The sequence below is a fragment of the Mizuhopecten yessoensis genome, unplaced genomic scaffold (assembly GCF_002113885.1).
Source record: "Mizuhopecten yessoensis strain PY_sf001 unplaced genomic scaffold, ASM211388v2 scaffold2711.2, whole genome shotgun sequence".
Taxonomy (NCBI): Eukaryota; Metazoa; Mollusca; class Bivalvia; order Pectinida; family Pectinidae; genus Mizuhopecten; species Mizuhopecten yessoensis.
In genome coordinates, this window is record NW_018485984.1 from 2,165,140 (window position 1) to 2,176,721 (window position 11,582).

The window sequence follows — 11,582 nt, forward strand, 5'->3', positions numbered from 1 at the left end:
TAACATTGATATAACCCTAATTCTGTTACATATAACCCACATTCTGGTACATGCACACTGTATATGTTAACATTGATATAACCCACATTCTGCTACATATAACTCACAATCTGGTACATGTACACCGTATATGTTAACATTGATATAACCCTAATTCTGTTACATATAACCCACATTCTGTAACATATAACCCACATTCTGGTACATGCACACTGTATATGTGAACATTGATATAACCCACATTCTGTTACATATAACCCATGTTCTGGTACATGTACACTGTAAATGTTAACATTGATATAACCCACATTCTGTTACATATAACCCACATTCTGGTACATGTACACACTGTATATGTTAACATTGATATAACCCACATTCTGGTCCATGCACACTGTATATGTTAACATTGATATAACCCTAATTCTGTTACATATAACCCACATTCTGGTACATGTACACTGTATATGTGAACATTGATATAACCCACATTCTGTTACATATAGCCCACATTCTGGTACATGTACACTGTATATGTTAACACTGATATAACCCACATTCTGTAACATATAACCCACATTCTGGTACATGTACACTTTATATGTTAACATTGATATAACCCACATTCTGTAACATATAACCCACATTCTGTTACATATAACCCACAATCTGGTACATGTACACTGTATATGTTAACATTGATATAACCCACATTCTGTAACATATAACCCACATTCTGTAACATATAACCCACATTCTGGTACATGTACACTGTATATGTGAACATTGATATAACCCACATTCTGGTACATATATACTATTTATGTTAACATTGACATAACCTGCTCCTTTGACACTTGTATCATGTGTAGACCAGCTGGTTGTCAGCTTCCTAGATATCATACGTCCCTGTTAGTTGGTTATTCTTGTGTATTGGCAATGGTCAGGTGGTATTTTCCCCCCTGTATTACTCAAATTAAAAGTACTTATCCAAGTTGGGTCTCTAAAACATGTGCTTACAGCTTTTGAAAAAATATAACAATTTCAACTATTCAGTGCTACATGTAGTTTCAGATATGACTAATAAGCTTTGGTTCGTTTGTGTTTTCTGTCCTATATTAGCAGCTATGGTTGTTTAAAGCTGACAGTGCAAGTTAAAAAGCTTTCAATTGAGATTTTTAAAAAAGGGTTTATTTTCGGCTGTCGTATCTAAGGAAGCAGCAACATTATAGAATGTACTTGCTTGGTAACGAGTATGGGTCTTGCTGGGTATAAAAGCTCATAACCTGTCAAACGGGTTATCATTTGTTCAACATGTGCGCAAGGTGACGCTACTATACTATATAGAACGAACAATTTCATGATTTTGAACGAACATTTTTTTATTAGATCAGTTGAATAAAATTGAAATGCAACACATCAAAAACATCATTTTTTAAGAAAAGTTGAAATAGTAGTAAAATACAACCAATTAAATTATATATAATGCATAATCCCTGCCACCCCCTCCCCAAAAAATAACAAAACAAACTTCCCTGAAAGAAATAAACAAAAGACTAACACTGCCTACCTTTTAGATATCTAACTAGTAATAACATCCTGTGTGAAAACAATATTAATTCAAATTATGTCCATGAGAATGGTCTTGTTATCCAATATCACATTGTGGACTACACACCTGGGAGTGTCGCATTTCGCACATGTTTTGCTAGTAAAGCGTCTACATGACGAAGACTAAGAGTTCATAATAAAGTGTGTGGGTGCAGTTCTATGCATGTGAAAGACTGATGATATATATGGGGTTTATTTGAAGTCTTTTCAGTATTAAACCTTTTATTTCGGATACATAATTTGGAGAATGTGCCATACGTAACAACCAGCTTGGCAGTGTTTCAGAGTCTTCAGGAGAGTGCGTTTGATTTTTGATATTGGTTGTCGATCAGGGGGCACAGTGCATTAAAACGCAAGACAGTCAGTTGTAGAATAACTATTTTGACAGGTAATATCTTTTTATACCCAGCGATACCCATACTCGTTACCAAGCTAGGGCAAACTAAAATGTCGGCACTTCCTTAGAAACGGTAGTCTGAACAGATGGGGAAGATCACAAAACCAGATAGAGAAAAAAAAAGAAAAAATTGATGGCAGTTTTAAGAACCACTAGCCCAGCTTGAGATTTCACTCATCACAGACCAGCAAGCTACTATTATTTTCAAGCCTTACTTGCAGCCAGTACCTGGTGACTGTCCCATGTAAGCCTGGAACCTGTGACCAATTATTGTGGGCTAGTAATCGTAGGTCGTCAGTCGCCTTACGACTGGACCATCATAGGCCCTATGACTATAAAGGTGGTTATGTATTCTGAACACTATATGACACAGTGCATATCAACTACGTGTGTATATAGCTACAGTATCTTTTTTAGCATTTAAATGCATACTGGAGAGAACTTGCTGGAACCAGGCAACACGTTGCACCTTCCTTCTAATAATAAATTACGCTTCCAGGAGATTTAAAAAAAATATTGACAAAAACTACAAAATCCATTAGAAATTAGAAATGTCTGGTTGGTTATCGGTGATGCCTGAAAGCCAAACTGAAAGATGTATGCATGTTTCCATTAGAAAAAAATCCAACTATTTTTACTCTGAAAGTAGAAATATTTTTCATTTTATTGGGTATTTTTTGGGTANTTTCCTGATTTCCATTGCAAGGACATGTAGTAGAATTATTTGTGATGAAAAGTCTACTTTGAGCTCAAGTTTCAAATAACGGTGTGTGTGTGTTTGGCTGTATGTACCAGAAAAATCAAACCCCTCAACAGATTTAGCTGTATTTAAACCAAGGGATGGCAACATTAAGTTCAACACCCGAGAAGATATTATTGGTCATCAGTCAAAGCTAAAGGGTCAAGGGTTACATTTGACCTGTGTTTGAAATAGATTAACTGGTAGTTTATATAACAGCATTCATTTGATTTAAGTATTATAACATTTAGGTTATATACATGTAGATATATCAGATTAGAAATTGTCGTACTTTAGTGGAAATAAAGGGAGATAATCAGTGTAGGTGTGAGGATTCAAGAAAGTGACATTTCTAATATTACAAAGTCATACATATATTGTTAGATTATTAAATGAACTATTCGACATAAAAAATGTGATGTTATAGCAGCATTTGTGAATAGAAGCATGGGGGACTGGCTGTGATACAGTAGCCATGCTAGTTCTTTATAACTGTGTACACACTACTGGTAAACTGCATCACACTTGACTGGCTGTCACTTTGGCAGGCAAAGATATGGTAGCATCCTGTTTGCATGGTGTGTATATGCTACAGGTAATATAACTACATAAAGCATATAGCGGCGTATCTGTAGCATCGATTTGCAATAATTCCATGGCCAAGAGCGATGATTAGAACACAGACATTATATGATGAACATATGACTTTAATATAAAATATTTGTCCTCAGTGCTGTACAATTTTCATCACCCTGTAAAGGTATTAGCCTGCGACAGCTCTAGGCACGACACCTGACCACCTGCTATTATTTGGTACATCATGCGATAATAGCATTTGTATCTTTTGCATATATTTTACTTGAAAATATTCTTTTACTTTTACTTTTTTGTTATTGTTTTACATCAGATGGTCAATTCAAGTCAGTTTTGGCCAACTTGTTATGCAGGTCATATTGAAGGAAAATGGATCAACTGTAAATAACAATTGAAACTTCCTGTGTAAAAACATTGTCATCTTGACAAGACCATATACCGGTGTATATAATTTTTTTTATCACATACCTGTTGAATCTTGTTATAGTAATACAAGCAATTTTCAGACCATGAAATACAATGTTCTGTATTGCACATGTGCAATACGGAATGTTGTATTTACCTCCTAGCCGGAACTACATTTTATGGGAATCCCCTTGTCATGGCGAACTGAAAAGTTCCCAGTATTTGCAAAAAATATAAAATCTTTGTATCGATCTCTACCAAATACGAAAGGTATGTGATAAAAGCAAGACCACACACTTGTATTTTTCTAAAGAATCAGAAAGCACTCATTTATTGCGCGGACGTATATATTCGTTCGTTGCGCTCCGCGCACTCGTGAATATATTCATCCGCGCAATAAACTCGTGCTTTCTGATTCGTTAGAGAAACACAAGTGTGTGGTCTTGCATATTTATCCCATGGAGTAATAGCAGAATATTATGGCTAGCTCTGTTGCTGTTATTTTGTGGTCGTTTGATATTACAACTTTATTTCATTAAAGAAGCTGTAAGTACTTCAATTTACAGTTGTGGTGCATCAGTCAAAGTTAAGGGTCAAAGGTTAATATCAAGTTCTACACCCTCATATATTTGGGTGGTCATTGACCAACGTTAAAGGGTCAAAGGTCATGGTCAAAGATCACAATTTTCCACTTTTGAAATAGAATCCTTGTGTACAAACAAGATAACAAACTCCTTTACAAATTTATCAAAAGAAGAGATGACCATACACCATTCTCAGCAAGTTAAATCCATTTCACATGTTTCAACCCCCTAGGTACATGTAGGCCGTCATCATATCCAAGTTCAGCTTTTTATTTACACCCTAGTAAATATGGTTACATTCTATTCTACACCTCGTTAGATTTTGGTGGTCATCTATCAAGGTTTAAGGGTCAAAGGTCAACGGTTAAACATTCTTCTGTTGTAAAAAGCTTATGTATATATACATGAAATCTCGCGAACACTTCAGCAAATCTATTTGGTATTTACTCCATGGTATGGTAACATCGAGTTCTACACCTTATTAGATGTTGGTGGTCATCATTTGAGGTTAAAGGTTCAAAGGTCAGAGGCAAAAGTCACACTTGACATTGTTTCACAATCGTTTGTCGTGAAACAAGCAAGTTTACTTTTACAACCAATTCAATATATTGCAAATATCCTGAAATATAACAAATAACTACATTACAATCAATTAAATCTCGTCATTTAATCTACAATTTTGCTTTCTGGCGGAAATTTTGGACTAATAGCTGGCAAGAATGGATCTGGCCAAGGTAGTGTTAAACTAACATAGTCTAGATATTTTGTTTGATAAAAATGTGGATTAAAAAAAGTTTTAATCCAAGGCTAAATCAAACGTATTACTTTGATAATGGTACCTATGCTGTCAGATATACATATCATTAAAAAATTCTGCGTTTTTATATATTTAAATTACAAATTGAATATTCATAGTGCAGATATGCATGTAGCTGCAGTAGCATTTTACATGAAGATACGGTTTGTGACCGAGCTGTGAGCTGGTGGATGTTGAACCACATATATATCTGCTACCATAAGTTACTGCACTGGTAACAGACTGTCATGTTCATGTTTGAAAAAAAATAAAATATTTGATCTTTAATTTGGTGTCCATATATTACTAATTTGCTATTTCCTGGAAAAAAATCACACTTTCTATAGACATTTTCTGATGTAGAACAGCAGCTGCTGGAATATTGATTTCAATATGGTACACTTATGTAAGTTTTAGAAAAAATATGTTGTTCAAAGTACTTGAAAAGCAATATTGAGTTTTATAAGTTACTGCAGGCAAAACAATAATTGAACATTTGTAATGTAGCTTAATTATTCATAAACAGAGAAACGTGACAGTTTTACTGAGCATTTAACACCAATGAGTTCATGAATCATCTTAATATAAAAATACAGACATGAAATTCATTATATTTTTAGCTCACCTGGCCCGAAGGGCCATGTGAGCTTATGCCGTACTGCGGCGTCTGGCGTCCGGCATCCGACATCCGGCGTCCGGTGTCCGTCCGTCAACTTTTTCTTTTGAACGACCTCTCCTGAAGAATTGTAGGACCTAGGGTCATGATATTTGGCCAGTAGGTAGCTGGGATGGAGTGCTATAAAGTTTCCTCATTAAAATGACCTTGACCTACTTTCAAGGTCACTGGGGTTAAATATGTTAAAAACTTCAAACAACAATATCTTAAGAACCATTTGGACTATTGTCATGATACTTGGGTATGTTATGTAGACCAGCTGTGTGAATTGTTTTCTTTATTACAGTAATGAGGTCAAAGGTCAACTTTAAGTGCAAGTCGGGAGTCAAAGGTCAATATGAGTTAAAAGCTTTGACATTAAAATTTCAAGTTTCAAACAACAATAATTTCAGAACCGTTTAAGAGATATTAAAATGTCTTGTGTTCTAGTTACCAAATTTGGTCTTAAGTTACCTATATGTCAGTTGCATGTTACAAAAGAAACAGGTGAGCGATAGAGGCCCTCTGGGCCTCTTGTTTTAAGTAATATTTCAATAAATAGTTTGTATTAATACCTCTATATTTTTGAAACATTATATCTATATCCCCAATAAAAAATGATGAATGTTTATGATAAATTTGTGTTGTCGTACATGTAATATGTGTGTCACGATACATAAAATAGTACAGCAATATATTTTGATATGTTTCAAACAGAAATGTTCCCAGATCGTACATTTTGCCGTTTTATTTAACACATAATAAAAGCTTTCTTCATCCATGTTCGCTTATCATGATTTGAAGATAATTTTCAAACACCTTAGTGAGTCTAGACAATGCAAAAGCAGAAGTAGGAATGACAGGAGTTTTTGGATATGCATTGTGACATTGTACTTTTGAGTAGTCATATGTATTTATAATTCATGGTAATTATCCAAGATAAACATCAAGTAATAAAAACACCCATGCTGGAAAAACTGTACAGGGTGTTCCTATTTTGTACCGTGGTGCGATATAGCTTAGGGTGTATTGCAGTACGGTACCAGTATATTGTGACAGCGCTTGTCCATGATGGTTGTTCCAAGGCCATATATACAGTTTTCTTGTAGTTTTGAATCAGGTTGACCAAACTCCATTTGCTGTTAATTACATATTGGAGTAAAGGTGTGCCATGCACTGTGACTAGGTTACAGTGACCAGGATTTTCCATTACACGAAACTGTAATTATATAAATGGAATTTGAACTGAGCTATAATTTCCTTGTGCATTCATATATATATATATAGGTTCACCAAATTTTATGTGCTGTTACATCTTGAGCTGAAGATGTGTTTAGCACTGTAACCAGTTGAAGGTGACCTATATTTCTGTATGTGCTGCTTTATCTAGTGATGAAGAGTTGTCTTGTGCCATTTAGTTGAGTTGTTTGTGGTTTACATATACATGTACCATCAACCAATATAGTCATTTAACTCATTCACCCCTGAAGACTCATTTGAACTCCTCTTACTCAAAGGTTGGAATAGTTCATTATAAAAAATCTCAGGGGTGAATGAGTTAAGGATGAGCTATAGGTTTTGGTGGTGGAGGAAAACCAGAGTATCCAAAAAAAAACTCAGACCTGTACATGTGGCCAAAACCTGCCGACGGCCCAATGAAGGCCTTGGAACTCTGACCCAGTGGTGGAAAAAGAGTGATCATAGACAGTCAGATTCCTTAACCACTCGACCATTGTAGCTCTGGACATGTGCCATAATTAGGTCTTGGTGACATCTCAATAAGAAAATAATTAAATTTCTTGTTGTAATTTCCATTTTCGTCTCTATTGTCGGAATTTATGAATTGTATGAATTTTCAATTAAGTTTTCATACTTTTATGTCAAAGACAACAGATTCACAATACAAAACTTTTTTCTGTTTAGCTTTACTTCTGTTTTGTTCTTTTCAGAGGATTTTTCGGTTGGCATGACGTCCACCCAGCCAAGAAATTCTTCAGAATGGCAGCTATACAGAGTTCTTCAGAGAGCAAACTTACTTCCATATTATGACACTTTCATAGGTCAAGGTATGTATCCGTATAGTCCAAGGTCATATGGTAAGAAATGGAGGGATATTTAAATCAATGTGTCAGTTTGGAAAAAGGAACAAAGCAATAGTCTAGCTTATAATGGTCAAAATAAAGTGAACATACAGACTAATTTGGGGAATATGCCATTGTATCACATTGTGTTATGGAAATCCCTACAGATGATGAGGAAGCCTGTATTATGATTTGTGCCTTTTTCCAATTCTTGAACCATTTCAATCTGTCAGCTCCAATAAATATAATATTATTCATTCAAAGTTAAGGTACTTTTAATTGATTGTGAATGCACAGTGACATGTGGCCCATGGGTCCTTCCGTTCCTTATCCTTGCTAATTACCATCCATTACAATGATAATCATGTTGTCATTACTTTATGCTTTAATATCTTTTCTTGAAACACATTTCCTCAATATAATCTTTTTCTTTTATTTCTGTTAATGTCACTTGCTTTAAGGCTATTAGCTGCTGTATGTCTTTATTTAGAACATTGCTAAATATACTTCCCCTTTTAAAGACGTTTTTTACATGTATTTGTCAGTACATAACTGATCTGGTAATGACCAAAGCAGTGTTAAAGTAGTGATTGGATAATATTGAAGGGGTCACGATTAAAACAAATAGATTTATTACAAGAAGATTAATTGATGTTGTTTTATTAGATTTAATACATTACTTGGTATTTACAGATATTTATTAGGGTAAATACAGAGTATTCGATTCACTTACTGTCCGAGAGGTTTCTTATACATGTATATATAAGTGTAGGAAGGAGAGAGAGAAGGTACCTGATGACGGAAGCATTAATTTTAATGGCAGTTTACTGACAGCATTTTTCAGTTCAATCAATTTGATTCTGGTGCCAGAAGTCTGTTAGCCTGTACCGTATCATCACTTATTTTTGTTCATTATTAAAATATGTCCCGTTTTTTGTGCACACACTTGAGTTATTGGCCAATTTTTCATGGTGTCATTGCATTGTTGTCTGGCGAGGTATATAGATGTACACATAGGTATGATACATTAGCTGGCTACCACGCTTGATACTTCAGGTTTAATCTTCAAGCTTTCTCCTTTTCCAACGTAAACAAAAACTTACAAAAAATAATGAAAAAAAATTGAGAATGAAAGGAATCTAAGTGAAAAGCATAATTCATGTTAAGGTGTTAAATAACAAAGGGTCGACAATGTGTCTTCATAAACATAAAACAACTGAAAATTAAAAGTACATGTGACCCCGAGTTCACTAAAAGTACATTTGTGTGTGGTGTTTTACTGTGATGTATTTGAGCCTTTTTAATTGTTGATTCCAATTCAGGTTGGCTTGAATTTTGATCTGATTAATGTCAGACAGATCCAAAACCTTGTTTTATTTTTGCATCAATAATATATGGTGTCAGTTTATATACATTAACTGCAGTAAAACTTGACAAACTTGTCAACTCATTTTCAAATCCAATGGTATTTGTTTCTTGTTTAAATCTGGAAAGATTCTCTTAATCATTGATACATGTACTTCAAGAGGTCATTGCGATCATAGATAAAAAAATATTTTGTAAAGAATAAGTCAATTTTATTTTATCTTGTGGATTAAATTCCTCCCAAAGAATTGCTTTGAAGTACTGTTATGAAAGTTAGTATTTACATTAATGATGCAGTTCATAGCAATTAATGTTCATTTGTGAAGGGAGATGTGCATGCTGATCTTTGAAAATGAATGAAGACACCTACATGCTTGTTATATAAAAATATATATTGTAATGGTAGCACAGTGAGGTAAAACTCGTCATATTGTCTGGTTATGTGACGGGTATTCACTAGCATTATATCCTCAACAATTATACGTTGTTTGTGTATGAAGTAAAATTTTCAATATCCCCCAGCAACATATTACTGAATACTCAATAAATTTACAACATGCTAATTAGTTATTGAATAAGACGCAATTCCCGTCAAATAACAATAATTGTGGATTCAGCAATAATCTGTCAATGAAGTAAGCCCCTGTAATATAAATCAGTGCAGTAGCATGGCAGGATGTCTCAGCACACATGTCCTAGTGTCTTACTTCATATTCTACTGATCAGCGTGACAATAGGGGTTCTATAAAGCTTAAATGCATTAATATCACTTGCTGTGCTTGTGCACTTATTGGGATTTCCTTTCTTGTTGCAATCAACTGGCTAAATAATCTCATCACCAGATGCTGGTGGCGGCCAAATTATAAAAGACCGAGGTGATTTGAACAAACAAATGAAAGAAATATGATACTAGAATATTATTGTAATGTGTTGACACGTACCGACTGTGTGTAGATCTTATTACCTGGGGGAGATAGTTTAGACTGCCCATAGAGATAATTACCTGGGGGAGATAGTTTAGACTGCCCGTAGAGATAATTACCTGGGGGAGATAGTTTAGACTGTGTGTGTAGATCTTATTACCTGGGGGAGATAGTTTAGACTGTGTGTGTAGATATTATTACCTTTGAGAAGATAGTTTAGACTGCATGTAGAGATAATTACCTGGGGGTGATAGTTTAGACTGAGTGTGTAGATTTTATTACCTTGGGGAGATAGTTTAGACTGCATGTAGAGATAATTACCTGGGGGAGATAGTTTAGACTGAGTGTGTAGATTTTANTAATCACTCTGTCTGTCTGTCTGTCTGTCTGTCCACAAATTTTGTTGCTGGCTGATAACTTTGGTATCTATGGACTGATGTACATGAAACGTGGTCAAGATGTTCAGTTCACAAAAATACACATTGAGGTAAAAAGTCAAGGTCAAATGTCAAGGTCATTAGGTGCAAAGGTCAAGGTCAAATTTTACATCTTTTCACTGATGAACATTTTGTTATGACATTATGAAGCAAAGTTGATAAGAATTAAACAAGGAGTCAACTGACGTAAGGTCAAGGTCATCGGATCAGGGGTCAAGGTCAAATTTGGTAGCTTATCACTGGTGAACATTTCACTATGACATTATGAAGCAAAGTTGTTCGGAATTAAACAAAGAGACACACTGAGGTAAAAAGTCAAGGTCATTAGATTCAAAGGTCAAGGTCATTTTTTGCATCTTTTCACTGATGAACGTTTTGTTATGACATGATGAAACAAAGTTGATCAGAATTAAACAAGGAGTCGACTGACCAAATCTCAAGGTCATTGGGTCCAAGGTCAAGGTTAAATTTTGTATCTTTTCACTGGTGAACATTTCGCTATGACACTTTGAAGTAATGTTGCTCAGAATTAAACAAGGAGTCAATTGACCAAAGGTCAAGGTCACTGGGTCAAAGGTCAAGGTTAAATTTTGTACCTTTTCCTTGATGAACATTTTGTTATGACATTATGAAGCAATGTTGTTCAGAACTTAACACAGAGTCAACTGACCTTAGGTCCAGGTCACGGGGTCCAAAGGGTCAAGGTCAAGTTTTGTATTTTTCACTGATGAACATTTTGTTATGATATTAAGAAGCAAAGTTGGTCAGAATTAAAGAATAAGTCAACTGACCAAAGATCAGTGTCATTCTTTTTGAAGTCCAAATGTCAAACCTCAAGCTCAGCTATATGGGCAGATTGCTTCTTGATGATTATGGGGGATATATTGCCACAAGACGGGCCCTTACTGACCTGTCAGTGTTCTAGTTTGTAGAGGTTATACAGGCGTGTTTGTTATTTATAAAGGCTGTATAGATTTGTTTGTTATTTGTAGAGG

General features: G+C 34.9%; 1 protein-coding gene across 5 annotated transcripts in view; it reads left to right on the top strand.

Annotated features, from left to right (window-relative positions):
- LOC110445072 (NGFI-A-binding protein 1-like) overlaps window positions 1-11,582 on the top strand; it is a 58,914-nt gene that overhangs the window by 18,596 nt on the left and 28,736 nt on the right. For all 5 annotated transcript variants that reach the window (XM_021489456.1, XM_021489457.1, XM_021489455.1 and 2 more), the window contains exon 2: window positions 7,731-7,847. In XM_021489456.1, coding sequence (XP_021345131.1) covers window positions 7,748-7,847 — 100 coding nt within the window. In that variant the 5' untranslated portion in view covers window positions 7,731-7,747. The remainder of the gene's footprint in view (window positions 1-7,730; window positions 7,848-11,582) is intronic.